This window comes from Haliotis cracherodii, unplaced genomic scaffold (assembly GCF_022045235.1).
Source record: "Haliotis cracherodii isolate W230 unplaced genomic scaffold, xgHalCrac1.p SCAF_3, whole genome shotgun sequence".
In the NCBI taxonomy this organism is placed as follows: domain Eukaryota; kingdom Metazoa; phylum Mollusca; class Gastropoda; order Lepetellida; family Haliotidae; genus Haliotis; species Haliotis cracherodii.
In genome coordinates, this window is record NW_027266286.1 from 13258227 (window position 1) to 13273782 (window position 15556).

At 37.7% G+C, this 15556-nt stretch overlaps 1 protein-coding gene across 1 annotated transcript; it reads right to left on the bottom strand.

Moving 5' to 3' along the window:
• Positions 1–4: 4 nt before the first annotated feature.
• On the bottom strand, positions 5–8840 carry LOC139474844 (toll-like receptor 4). Its single transcript, XM_071257992.1, has 2 exons — positions 8554–8840; positions 5–2747 (listed from the first exon to the last, which is right to left on the bottom strand). The coding sequence occupies exon 2, from the start codon at positions 2740–2742 to the stop codon at positions 292–294; it is 2451 nt and encodes an 816-aa protein (XP_071114093.1). The 5' UTR covers positions 2743–2747; positions 8554–8840; the 3' UTR covers positions 5–291.
• Positions 8841–15556: the final 6716 nt, after the last annotated feature.

Sequence of the window (15556 nt, forward strand, 5' to 3'; positions counted from 1 at the left end):
ACCGTATAAGTACAGATGTAAGTGTACCGAAGACATTACATATGTATGTAGACATATTTTCATAACAATTAATTTACAATTAATTCACAATTTCAAACATTGTTTCAAATTCAGATCACAGTACTTTTTGGCCAAATCATCTGACATTAAAAAAATATGAAAAGGTGCACACAGAACGACAGCAACCAGGACATTGCAATAGGGCAGCTAGTCCTCAACCAGTTGAACTCTCTTCCTACCATCCATTGGGTTGCTGCATAGAAGTTCTAACAATGAAGACGTTTGACCTTATCAATCACCGGCAATTTTTCTCAGATCCTTCCACAGAGTCTCACCTCCATTCTGGTAATCCTCAACACGCAGTATGCACTCCTCTTCCACCACATTCAACAGACTCTCGGGGAGATCCTCCACCTGCACAGCGCCCACAAGTAGCACAATAATACGGTTAGGAATAAGATCCGATAAGGAGTACAGGGCTGCATCAATAGTAAACTGTGACCACTGAGACACATCTTCAAGAAAGTCATCTGAAATCACCAGGACAGACTTCCAACTGTTAGTGATACCGCAAATAATACCGTCGGCGATAACAACCCCCGGAAGAACATCACGATCCTTCAGAAAGAGACGTACAGGGGAATTATGCAGTTCCAATGCTGGTCGCAGTTTCTGATAGATAAAAGGGATATCAGCGCCACAATATCCGACAAAGAAGGTGAAAGCAAAATCTTTGGGTGTTAAATATTTGATTCCTAATCCAAATATTCTCATCAAAGCATTACGATATCGCATTGGATTCTTGGAGAGCATGTATGATGCAGAAATGGAAGTAAATATTACCACCATAAATGTGACTGAGAGACTGAGGGTCAATTTCCCTGTACAGTAGCGATTTAGACTTTTATAATTGTGGGCCACATCAACGGTTCCAGTCATTGTGCCATTATTCAGAATGCACGCGAAGTTCCTGTCAGACTCAGAAATCACTGGTGTATCCATCAACCAAAGAATGAAGTCTAGATTTTCACAGCTACACGAAAAGGTGTTTCCTTGTACAATAAGTTTGAGGTTGTTCTTTTCAGCTGACAAGTCGAGTTTCGATCTGGTATCTTTATCCAGATATCCAATGAGGTTGAATGACAAATCGATATGGATAAGGCGTGGATAATCAAGTGTTTCAATGGGAATGGTATCAAACTCATTATGCGATAGATTTAGATGAACGATTGTATCTGAAAGTGGAAGTAGTTGTATAAATCGGAGCTGATTCATGGAGACATCCAAATATTCCAAAGATTTCATTGAACTGAATATGCTGTGTGCACTAAAGGGTTCAAGGACAAAATGTAATTTGCAATTTCGTAAAGATAACCGCTTTGCGTTTGCAAATGAGTGAAAATCAAACGCATTGGCAAGCTTATTTCCTGACAAATCAACATTACTCACATTTTCCAAACCCCTCATGTTCATTAAACCAAACAAGAAGTTAAAAGCAAACATTACAGTTTCAAGATTGTGTGTGTTTTGAAAGACAATTTCTTTCATACCTTTGGCACCTGTCATTGAACCAGAAAAACCAAAATACACAAGGTTAGGGGGCAATTTGATTGTTACAGAAATCATTCCATTTAATGTAGCAGAACTTGGAAAGTCATCATCCTGTCTTTGAAAGCTGACATCCAAATATTCAAGTTTAGAAAATTTGAGCAGGAAAAAAATTATAACCACATCCCCAACAATATAGTTGTCAGACACATCCAGCACTTTCACACATCCTTCAAACGGATCTTTGTAAATTGATGCAAATTCAATCAAATATATTTGGTTACTTCTCAAAGATACTTCAGTGACACATATTTGGGTCAAATAACGCATACTTTGTTTAGTTAGGACTCTATCGACAATGTCTTTTTCATTTTGCGTTTTGAACTTGAATGTACTATTGAACCAAATTCTATTCATATTCTGTTTTACGAAGGGATGCAGAAGATGTAAAGCATTGTGAATTCCTATTTGATTATGGGTAAGTTCCAAATGTTTTAGAAATATTAGTGGCTCTAAAACGCCAGACTCGCAGTGTGATAAATGTGAGCAAAAGTTTAAAATCAAAACTTCAAGTTTGGTTTCAATTAGACTCTGAAATGTTTCATTTGTGAGATGTGCGGTTGAACATGTTCCTTCATACAGAAACCGTGAATCCATCTGTAACAATTTCAAATTTGCTAGTTTGGAGAATCCTGAACCAAACAAAGGAGCAGGAACTGAGTCAATATACAGACTGTGGAGGTTGACGAGAGGAAGAAACACCCAATCTGGATACGAGGACATTCCATTCTGTTCGATATTAAGAGTTTGCAAACTTGTAAGGTCCTGGAAAAGTTCATCTGGGAAAGAAATTTTGTCGTCTCTTAATTTGTTTCGGGCAAGAAGGAGAGTGGTAAGATTGAACAAGCCACTAAATGCCCGTGGCTCAAACTTTGACAAAAGGTTCATGTTCATGTTCAGATAAATGAGCTTGTTAAATTTGTAAAATGTGTTATTTTGGACTATTTTCAGATCATTCCCACTGATATCCAGGGTTGTTATGTTTCCCGGAAGGTAGTTTGGAACCTGTTGGAGTTTTCTCCCCGTACAGTCAGCAAAGATGCCTCCATATTGTTTGTCAAAATACAAGTCACAAACATGTCCACTTCCTTGGCACAGATTCACTGTCAGCACAACAAGCAGTGCCCTCAGCATTATGTCTGAAACCAAAGAATACATCACCATCACAAATCTTTATACATAGAAATATTATAATGACACGTAAGTGACCGATCCTTCTTTGGGGAAGTGTGGATCGTATGTGAAAAATAATATGGTTCCCTAAAATTTATGAAAAAAAAGAATTATACTTCATTCACACTGTTGAAAAAAATGAAATGGCCTGCAACAAGAATACATCGATCTTGTATTTTTGAAACACATTAATACCATTATTGGTTTTACTGTGTAGGAGTCATCCATTCTCCCACGATAGACAGTTGCAAAAGACCCAAGCAAACAAACAATGTATGTACTGTATCGTAATGACTTTTGTTTGAAGTGAATATCTGCGATATTCACCGAATAATATAAACTTACTGTGGGTGTGATGTTGTTGCCGCTCACCCGTGTTTGGGGTCAAGCGGAATAAAATATCAACAAATCAACAAGTTGTCAGTATTGATATCAAAATATTATATTCAAAGGACAATATACTGAGGACAACTTATCAGTATAAAACATCAAGTACATTTAGTTATGCATATTAATCTACCACAATGATTATAACCTTATATATTGACAAGCGGTTAAGTACACCTTCTTGGTATGAAGACGTCTCTTCCGGTTTTTGACCGTGTGTGACATATGTAAACATTTTAAATACTATATTAACACAGCAGGGAGTCACTGAACACTTTGTTTGCTATTTAACGCCACACTCAGCAATATTCAAGCTGTATGACGGCTCTCTGACGTTCCAATGATTGATATCATGAACATTTATCCAAATGGGATGAGATGACATGCATCCACCAAGTCAGCGAGCATGATCACCCCATCCCGTAAGACGCCTTTTACGATAAGCACAGACGCCTCACGATAAGCATAGGTTGCCAAAGACCAATTCTAACCTCTTTACGGGTCTCACTGAACAAAGAAGGACGCGAACCACGTCTACAAACAGCCCACCATGGCCTTCTAGCATAGTCCATCGTCTCAAATGACCGTCCTGTTTGGGGGGTGGACAGGGACTGCGGGAGGTGAAGAGCAAACGGAAGGTATATCACCCGAGACGGGAGAGACACTCTTGTTGGTGATTGTAGCGCCGGTGAAACGTTTAATAGTGAGACCCGTTGAAAAGTGACCCTGGTTCATTAGTCAACTATGCAAAATATCCCCTTTTTTTGTTGAAAAGTAAAAATCAAAACATCCCTGTTGAACAGTACACCTGGTTTGATTTTCGACGCTGAATAATGACACTTCACATTATTACGTTTAATATTTAAAACAAACAACAGGAAATAACTCCCAAAAAACATTTTGACCAGAATACGGGTCCTACATCGATCACTTTTCAACGATGAATTCTGACTCACACATACAAAATTTACAATCACACAACATTGTTCATGTGTGATCAATTCTGAACAGAATAAGGATAACATTTCAACGTTGAATAATGATCCATCCACACATTGATAACTTTATATACAAAACTTACAATACAATAACTTTATATAGAAAACTTACAATACAATATTTTTCCACTTAATACAATAATACAATAGTATGCATACGACAACCACAAGGCAGTATAAAATAACGACTTCGTAAACACTTTTGAAGATTACATCAAAAAATTTTACTTTCGCGTGCATTACAAGCACAGTGGAAAATAAAACACTTTGTTCTCGATTTCAAATGTCGGTGCACAAAAGAAAATGAATTGGTATGTAATCTTGAAATAATTTCTGGTTTTATTTTTTAAAACCAAAACGGGTTTCGAGAGATAAAATATTACTAGCTGAAACACATCTACCCTAGGCGCATGAAGTCAACTGGGACAAAGCCAAACTTCATAAGGCGATAAAAGAAATTCTTCAGTAAGTATGACGTACTATGGTACAAGTCGAAATCTGGAATTTTAAGAGTTGTCATCAGGGATCAACACAATGATACTTTAACGCATTCGGGCGAATCAAGGAGGCAATCTTGGGGTTGGAACAAGACGAATGCAAATCCATTAATGTGTGTTGTGTTTTTATGTAAATTTGGCATTTTAACTATCAATATATTTAAGCTAATTGTGCAAAATATTATCATGGACTTCTTTCACCTGTCAGACAATATTCATCATGAATGAGGGGCACTGTATGATATATCTACTGGCATAAAGTTCAGACAGCGTCATAACGCGAATCGAAAGTTGAAAAAACATTACATATTCTTCAGAAATGTCAGCCAAAAGCAAAGTCGATTGTACGAATCAGTCTAAAGTCAACTAGACACGTGTGTCATTGACGGGGCAGGAAACGCTCACCTTTTCGCAAATACCTGGTATCATCAGTATTTTATAGTGATTCATAAAGCCATGTTGATCATATAGTCGGAATCGTATAATAGACTCTGCTTTTAGAAGAGAATGCTTATGATACTAGAAACAGGAAACAGCCCAAAGTCAGATTTAATTAACTGACACGCACCGATCCGACACGTACCGCGGTACACCACACAACGCCAAATATACACGTATGTGTGGTAAATTTATTTTAAAATGTGTTCATTGACCGCTATCATTGTGCTGGATTGCGTGAGTTAATGTACAACTGAATTCTAAGGATTCACTTGCTGCTTTTCAAACCAAATTTAAATTCATTTTTCCCTTATATTTGGTAGACATAACTTTTGATATTACGTCGATTCTGGTCGGGTGAATAAAGCGAAAAAAAAATAGATATCTCTGCATAAAGCAGAGTCTGACTATATCATGAGGATGTGTTTATGAATCACTATCAAATAGTGATGATACCAGATGTTTGCGAAAAGGTGAGCGTATCCTGCCCCACCGTTGGCACCCATCACAAACACGTGCAAAAGCAAGTCAATAGTTCACCTGAAAAAACATGGGAACATATGGTGCAAGTTATAATAGCGAATTGCATCGGTCATCACTTTTGTCCCTGGTGCGTCGAAGTTGGAAATGTCCTCCACATTTTACTTGATTACTTTATTTGATATGTTGTAACCTTGTTCAAACAGCTTTTGAGTACTATGACGCTCTTTGAAATCTTGGTAGAAAGAGTTTGCTCTATTGTATCTCAAAAAGTGGTAAAATGTAAACACCAAAGGCTGGAGCTTCTGGAATATTGCTCGACATAAGGGGATTTGACGATGGAAAGTTGAAGTAATTCCTCTTGTCATACAGACTTGTGGAGAGTATTAAGGCACTTTGATTCTTTATGCAGAGATCTAAATATGAAACAGATGAGGCGGCCTCAGCGGTCTCCTTTAGTTCAAGTCCAGGTGAGTAAATCAGTGAAAGGGAATTGGCTAATTGATTGTTATTGAACGACATCAGATCATGGATATATACCTTAAGCTTGAGTTAAACTTCTTGGCCAAATTACCATGTTTTGACTTTGCCAATCCGAGCAGAAAGTTCGATTCATATGCATAAAGAAACAGATCAGCAAGTGCCCAAGTGCCCATGGAGATGCCTCCGCCTTGCCCAAATATCTTACCCCCAAATTTTACGTTATCAATGAGGACGTCCGGCAATTCACATTTCTCAGAAAGCATTTGCTTTCATTTTTTACTCATTCTCCTTAACCGCTGAATATAAATTCGTAACTGTTGCTGTGGTCACTAAGCTTTGTAACAAAAGCCCCATAGATCAAGTGAAGTATTTCCTTACGTTTGTCATGTGGGATGGTGGTGTACAAAAATGAAAAATCAAATGTTTTGACAAAATGGAACTTGGTTCTTTTCTGAAAGGTCAAAAAGGTCGAGCAAATCCTTTGAGTTTTTTGAGAATCTACATGATATAAATTCGACTTGTCTCAAATACTTTCTGTGGCTGTAAAGAAGGTCCTTCCTTGATTGTATTAATGATTATGGTATATGTGAGTCGGGGATACGGTTTGTCACGGTTGTTTGGTCCATATTTGAATAACTGACGAAGGTTGTAAACCCAGGGTAGCAAAGGTATTTGCTCCTTGATAGTTAGTGCCGATATGAGGCAATGCGTTCGCTAATTCAGTATAGTTGTTTGCACATCATAAACCCTACATTTCGTACACATAATTTGCACAAACTTTGAACTCCAATGAGCGGATTTAATTTATAAAGGAAACTCATTATTTCAGCTTTACTCTGTGAGTACATTTACTCACATACAATGAAAGACTCGCCAGAATTGTAATCAGTATTGCGAAGAAATGTTCTGTAGTGTTTTTTTATTTTTTCCATAATACATGGAACATATACTTAGAGTGAAAATTTGCTCTTGTGTAAATTTACATTTGCACCAGCTCCAGACAAGGTGCAACGTTGCACCTGGTGTTAATATAGACACAAGAAGTAACATGTTTACATGACACGTATATTCACGCGTTTATATTTACACACATATAGAGAGAGATGTGCATGTGAACGGGGTATAGTATACCTGAGTATATATACTCGTGTGAGTAATTGTAAATAAATGTTTAAAATGGTTCATGCGTTTGATACACAGACTGGTATAGACACTACAACTGGTGTAGGCAATGTTACAGTCACTATAGATGGAGCAGAGAATGTTACAGACGCTACAACTTGAGCAGAGAACGTCAAATGCTGGAGCAAAGGTACACACAATGCTATTAATTTTTTAAACTATGCACGACGGAATCTAAGAAATTACACCTACGTTAAGGATGAATGGTTTTATAGTTCGCAACATCAACGCTTAAAATCGCCCTGCAATGTACACTAAAAGGGACGGATGACAACCATGGACGTGTTTGTCAGACATCATTTCCTGAGGTTTTATTGTCACGTTATATTTTTCCTCGTCGGCCTTGCTTTAATATCCATCAAAGCAAAAATGCTTTCTTTATGCTATTAAGACCTAGTAACGCGGACAGCTACAATGTTGCATAAATAGCGGTTACTCAGCTTTTGTGCACAAAGGCCTGTGGCCTATATGTTTTGGAAATAAAATGAATGAATACAGGTTATCACGCGAGGGTGTTTGGGGATGGTAAATATCCTACATTAGGAGTAAACATTGTATTTATTGAGCCTTGGCGAGCTAAATACATAGTGTTTATTCCTAATACAGGATACCTACCATCCCCAAACACACAAGCGTGATAACCTCTTTATCATATAATGTCATTCTTTAATTCTGTGCTTGAAAATCGATTTCCCTCTCTCATAAACATTACCTAAACATTGCGAGTTTTCCTGGAATCCACGCAATATTGATTACGTCACAGGGTAAGTGACGTGTCAGTCGCACAGTGACAGTAGCCAATATAGTTACAACTGAAATCTGTTTCTAAAGCAGTGGTGAAGCAGCATGTACGCAAAACAAGATTTGTTTTTACTTGCATTTCGCGGCAATCCATCGGTCTGTCCGCTAGAGTAACTGCCCTTTGTGCATCTCTATCTGCATATGACCCCAACTGATATCGTTTTTATCCGTTGGCTTTATCCTGCCGAGAAATCTACCCATTATATGATAAAGATGTGTATACGTCATTAACTTTACAAATATTACAAATAATCTCTTCTTATCAGGGATTATTTGTAAAGTTCCAAATCCGAGTCATGCTTGATCAACTGAAAATCCCCTGGAACCATGACCATATACAAAGAACAAACACATAATTCAAACAACCATGGGACTTCCCAATCAGTATGTGATAATAACGTACCATCAATAGCAATTACAACAATCAAATGTGAATTTACTGCCATAGAACACAAAGTTACACTGATCGGTAAATGACAATACAAGAGTGAATAGTGTTACTTTACGTGTATGGAGGTGTACAATCCAGTGTCAGATACTGCCAGGATGGTAGATGGAGGAGAGGGTGATACTTCAGTCGCTGATGTACGTGTGTCTCTCGTATCCCCACTGGGCGACAGCCCCGCGACGCGAAGTATATAGCTAATCAGTGTTGATTGAATCACTGACGATAGACATCATACACATGGCGGACAATGCTTCATTTGAATAATCCAGAACCGAAGTCTTTTTTAAGGCCAGGGCCACCTTAATTCTCTTAATGAGCAACGTTAAGAAAAGCCCGTGTAATATCTTCTGCAGATTCGTATGTATCTGGCAACGGATAAGGAAGATAAGTGGAGTGTCCTTTTATTTACGGTTGGCTGCACAATACGGCTCAGTGAACAGCCTCAATGAACGACATACTCTAATCTCTAGAAACTATATTAACCCATACCACGCTGTTCGATATTGCACTTTTCTTACAGGGAGTGGAAGGGGAAGGATAATAGTGTGACTGAAGTCATTTTGAGTATTTTGCCATACAAAAAAACACACCAATAATACAAGCCATTAGGAGTACTGCCGTGAATTTATAGGTGTCAACGTTATTATGAGGAAACACAACGTTTCGGAGTATATGCTTACTCAGCTCTAGTTACTGTAAAGTGTTGGCTTCCATTGTATTTTGCTGATCACCTATCATCGCCAATTATCTGTTTGCCTGTCTTGTTAGTTTCCACCTTTTGTTATCTTATTACTTTTGTTGTCCTTGTTTGTCCTTACTTCAGATATGTCCACAGGGATATGCACACACTACATTTATGCTGTGAAATTAATAAGTTGTGAGACATAACAAGTCGACTTATTTCATTGGAACTCAGATTGGTGATTAATACCAAGTAATCGAACCTGACCAACTGATTCAATCAGTTGCAACAAACAACCAGCTCAGGTTGCCGGGGACATATTGTAATTTGCCATCATTAAACAACTTTCCATTGTTGTGAAAATTGATAATGTACATCAAATGTACAAGAGAAAATTATGATTAAATCAGAACCTTTTGTGTAAAATGTGCACGATGACGCATCACTCAATGCACGCGGGAAAATACTACTCATAATTTGCTAAGGACCACCACTTTGAAAGGTAATACGTCAAATTATGTGCAGTATTGCGCGAAGACATATTTAATTAACAAAACTCCGTTGTCATGTGCCAAACAATGCCTCAAACATGTGGAGTATGCCTCTCCGAATAAATGAATGTTTGACAAATCGTGGCGGTATTACGCTCCACCAATCACGACAGGCAAACTTGGAAATTTCCCCTCTTACCCCTATCGTCTATCAAGCTCGTTGGTAGTTATAACATCTATTGTCATACTTCAATACCGGGTGTAATGTATTCCCTATTCGTTCATTATAATCATAAACTTTTTGAAAACATGTATGTCATGAAGTAGTGACCAAACAATGATATGTCTTCTCCTGAGTCTACCTGAACCGAACGGGGCGTGATTACTTCAGCAAAACTTTCGTTAAAGGCATTTAACCAATTGCGTCAATAATTCCTACCAGTTGCCACAAAATAGATTGATTTTTTTAAAATCGTTCAGAAGTCATGTTGTCCCTTGTATAAGGGTCTGGATTAATAGTCCATACACTGAGGCTATAAAAAATAACTTTCAATTATAATTATTTTGTTAATCAATAATACGAATTTTATTCTCAGATTTTGCCAAAACAAATTGTATAAGACTGTTGTCTCATCAGATATTATAGTCAATAGTCGGTAACTGTCCCGCTTCCGTCCAGACACTGTTGGATACGGCACTCCGTGCTATATGACAAATTGTCTATGTAAGATTCCAATAGCTCATTCCATGGCCCGGGATCAGGAAACCAACTTAAGATCATATTTTGTCTTAAATCGGGGATCACGAAGCACAATCTATGAGAATATTTTAAGCCTAAGACAAAATTTGATCTTAAGTCCTAAGACTGCCCCTGAGTAGACTTAAGACAAAATTTGAAGCAAGAAAGATGTCGGAGGTTGTTCGCCTCATGCGTCGCCTACGGGCTAAAAAGGCCAAAATAGCAATTCATCGGACATTTCGAGACTGATTCAACCCTCTTGATCTGTACAACGACGAAGAGTTCTTTGAGAGATATAGATTTCATCGTTCTACCATTTTTTACATCGTTGGTCTAACCGGTGATGAACTGGCATATATTCTACCCCACTCCCAGAGTCTACCGCCTATTATTCAAGTTTTGATATTCCTTCAGTTTGTTGCCACTGGGGCTTTTTACCTTTATTTGCTCTGTCGTTTTGTGTCAGCCATATTGGATAGTGTTTACAAAATCACGTTATACGTACACCGGTAATGAGACGCAAATACCATCACGTATATTTTAAAATCAGCTGCGATACCTACATCCTTGAATTCCTCATACATTTTAGAATCAAATGCCAAATGGTCTTTGTCACAATACAAATTGTCTAGATGTAATGAAGCAAAATAAATGAGGTGTTAAAACGAACGCTGAAAAAAGTGCACTTGTTGGAAATGTAAACAAAGCCATTTGTCTATTCGTTGAGTACATTGGCTCAGCATTTTCAGAATATACACGGGAAGAGAATCGTAGGGTGAATTAGGGAATACATACATTGCAATGATTTGACATTTTCAACAGAACTTGTCGAAGATCCTGTCCAGTGTGACGCCATGACTGACGCAAAATCACGCACAACGACAACGGTATTTATCGGTATTTATCGGAATTTCCGTTCAATGAAAAATATAACAAAAAATAACAGTACACAGATTGTCAGAATGGGTCTGATTTCTTACATGTCACATTTATGTATATACGAACCCTGAATCAACGAAAGTCCCCTCGTAAAATCCCGCGTACTGTAGACAGTGAACACGCCATTTTGTAAAAGTCGGTCACCGGTAGTGATGTCATACGTCAACATATGTTATACATATTAGGTAATTTCTTTGAGGTGAAGGTCCTTGAATGAAAGTACACACGATCATTGTGTCCTAGCAGTCTATTTACAGTTTCAATTATGATGTAGATCGTGCATGTTTTGTGTACATTTTTTCACACATTTAATTTCACTTTGGATATTAATCAATGTTCAGTATGATATCATAAGTAGATATAGGCCACAACATGTATGAACCTTTAATAATATCCTGTTTGTTTGAACAATGTTTACATATGAAATTGATAAGTTTATATGTGTCATATACGATATTTCTTTATTTTGGACAAGTGATACTAGATGAAATGTAAATGCAGCTGCAACATGTATGTTTTTCTAGGGAGCGAATAGTCAATATTATAAGTTCATATAAACAGTGTCAACGAATAGCTGTATAACTAAACTGAAGATATAACTTAAAGGAAATTGATATTATTTGTCGTTAAAATATATGCACACATTTCTAGAAGAATTGTCCTTGTCTTGGATTTTTTTTTATGCCGTTTGACATACAGAACAGTGACATCTAACGATTCGCCAGGTGCGCGTTAGTCACAAACGACTAATGAATTATTCCTCTAGTTTCGCATTATATAATCAATGGGTTCATCCTTTATCAAATATTGTGACCACAAGATATTAAACTGTTGACTATATTTATACAAGAATTGTAAAATAGTTTTAAAATATAACCCGTGCCATGTACCCCGTTGGTGGACGATTATCCTTATACGATTATCCTGATTATTCAGTACCAAGAGAGCTTTCTTCGGATCTTTTATGGTATAATTTTGAGACAAGATGATGAGAAATAATTACATAATAATGAACAAATACATGTCCGATATTGAATAATAATTTTGTTTGGTATGAAATAATTTTTTGAGTACCTGATTACGTAAATTTGATGCCAAACAGGTGCGTGTCTTGTGCAATTAAGATACACTGTACATTATTGAATTGTTTATCTATTCAAGACATTATTTACATGGTAAACGCAGTCTTTTTATGTTGTGTCGAAAAAGCGTCTAATTCCGTTTTACACATGGACTTTTTCCATATCATGAACGAAAATTAGAATTGTGTCATTTTCTTAGTAATTAATTACATTTGATGATACTGCCAGTGATCCAATTAGATAGGTGCAACATTAGTCAAATTACACTTGCACAATCAGGAGAATGTTGGAATCTAAGGACTAATCTATGGTTTACATAGGGCCATCCATTTCGCTATCACTCATTTTTTATGAAGTATTATTTCATCATTTCTGATGGGTTTTTTATGCCTCAACGTATACAGTTTCAATATCGATATTTGTGTTGGAATAGTGTGGTTCCTAGTAAACAAAACACCACGAAAATACACTGTCCTTACCCACAGCAAATTCTCACCAAGTGACCCTAGTTACAATAAACTAGTGCTATGCATAGCGGAGTTATGCCCCCTTTCCTTTGAACGTGTGTAACCCTCTCTGTCGCCTTTTGACGTCATAGCGGTAAATCAGTTTTTTTATCATTTACGGCAGGCTATTTGCAGACTTTTGAAAATGCCTTCTTTCTTCTAATGACGTAATATTTGTTTCTTTATAAAATTTACCGTGACTAGTGACACGAACAGCCCCACAAATAGTTCTGAGTGGATCTAAATTCAGTTTTTCAAGTAGTAACGTCTTTTCTTTTGTACAGTTGTCCCATGTGTGGCAACAATAATCAAATATCGGTAATATGAAAGATTTATGCATAGTTTCCGGTGTTTTTCTATTTAAGCGATACTCGAAAACTCCTGACACAGTGAATCATTGGACTGACTTTCTCAACTGGGCTATCAATGTGATCGTTCCACATACGGTCTTCTTGGAGACTAAGTCCTAGATGTTTATGAGAATGAATATATATTCACGGCGACGACGGCGGTCAAGCTTCCGAGACGGGCCTAGACAAGGAATCAGGGACGATTAGTGATCCTCTCACGAAAACTGGTTTCAATATAATGAAATGCCTGAGAGATGCGTAAGCAAACTCTTGCCCCCTTATATACAGTCTAACTAGCTACTGGAAATTTCTACACAGTAACCTAACCAGTCTAGCGGCACTAGAACATTACATATCAGACTAGCATCTAAATATAGTAACTTCCTTAAAACTGCTTACATCAAATAGTACTCCTTTCCTGACAACTAATCATTGTCCAAACATAATGCATTGCGCGAATCTCACCAGAAACAATATAACTCAGCTACAATCATTGTTCAACCCTAAAACACACTGCCATATAACAACATAGATTAAAATATAACGCGAATTCCGGTCAGGTGAAACAGGGTTAAAGGTAAAGGTATTTACACGTTGATAGTTACAGTGCGGATGTGAGGCAATGTGTTCGTCGATTCAGTATAGTTCTTTGCACATCATAAACCCTACATTGCGTACACATAATTAGCACAAACTTCAATAAACGGATTGAACTATGAAGGAAACGCATTATTTCAGCTTTACACTTTGAGAACATTTCCTCACATTGAAACAATACAATGATAGGCTCGAGCGAATTGAAATCAACAATGTGAAGAAATGTTCTTCTGATGTTAATTTTTCATTCATGTCAATAATACATGGAACATATACTTACAGTGAAAATGTGCAATTTACATTTCCACCAGCTCCAGACAAGGTGCAACTTTGCTCATGGTGTTACTATACACACAAGAGAAAACGCGTTCACGTGACACGTATACTCAGACGTGTATATTTACACAGGTATGCAGATTTACATGTAAATATATGTTTAAAAGGTCGCCTGCGTTTGCTACAGACACTACAGCTGGAGCAATGATTGTTACATACACAACAGCTGAAGCAGAGAATGTTAAAGACACTACAGCTAGAGCAGGGACTGTTACAGACACTACAGCTGGAGCAGGGAATGTTACAGACACAATAACTGAAGCAGAGAGTGTTACAGACACTGAATACCTGGGATAGAGAGTGTTACATACACTATAGTTGGAGAAGAGAATGTCACAGTTACAGTATAACTTAAGCAGGAGTTTTTACGGACACTGACGTTGGAGCAGCAAATGTTACAGACACTACATCTGGAATAGAGAATGTTACAAACACTACATCTGGAACAGAGAATGCTACAGACACTTCAGCTGGAACAGAGAATGTTAAAGACACTTCAGCTGAAACAGGGAATGTTACAGACACTTCAGCTGAAACAGGGAAGGTAACAGACACTGCAACTGGACCAGAGACAGTCACAGACACTGCAACTGGACCAGAGAATGTTACAGACACAGAATATCTGGAGCAATGAATGTTACAGACACTATAACTGAGGCAGAGAATGTTATAGACACCGCGGCCGAAGCGCAGAGAATGTTACAGACACTATAACTAAAGTAGAACATGTTGGAGACTCTATAGCTGGAAAGAGATTGTCACAGACACTATAGCAGGGAGTATTACATATACTACAGCTGGAGAAAGGAACGTTGCAGACACTATAACTGGAGCAGAAACTGTTCCAGACAGTATGGCTAGAGAAGAGAATGTTACATACACTTCAGCTGGAACAGGGAATGTTACAGACACTTCAGCTGAAACAGGGAATGTTACAGACACTTCAGCTGGAACAGGGAATGTTACAGACACTTCAGCTGAAGCAGGGAATGTTACAGACACTTCAGCTGGAGCAGGGAATGTTACAGACACTTCAGCTGAAGCAGGGAATGTTACAGACACTTCAGCTGAAACAGGGAAGGTAATAGACACTGCAACTGGAGCAGAGACTGTCGCAGACACTGCAACTGGACCAGAGAATGTTACAGACACTTTAACTGAGGCAGAGAATGGTCTAGACACCGCGGCCGAAGCGCAGAGAATGTTACAGACACTATAGCAGTGAGTGTTACATATACTACAGCTGGACAAGAGATTGTTACAGACACTATAGCAGAGAGTGTTACATATACTACAGCTGGAGAAAGGAATGTTAGAAACACTACAGCTTGATCAGGAA

Excerpts from the sequence above, each read along its gene's own strand:
- LOC139474844 (XM_071257992.1), bottom strand. The coding sequence starts at position 2,742 with ATGCTGAGGGCACTGCTTGTTGTGCTGACAGTGAATCTGTGCCAAGGA.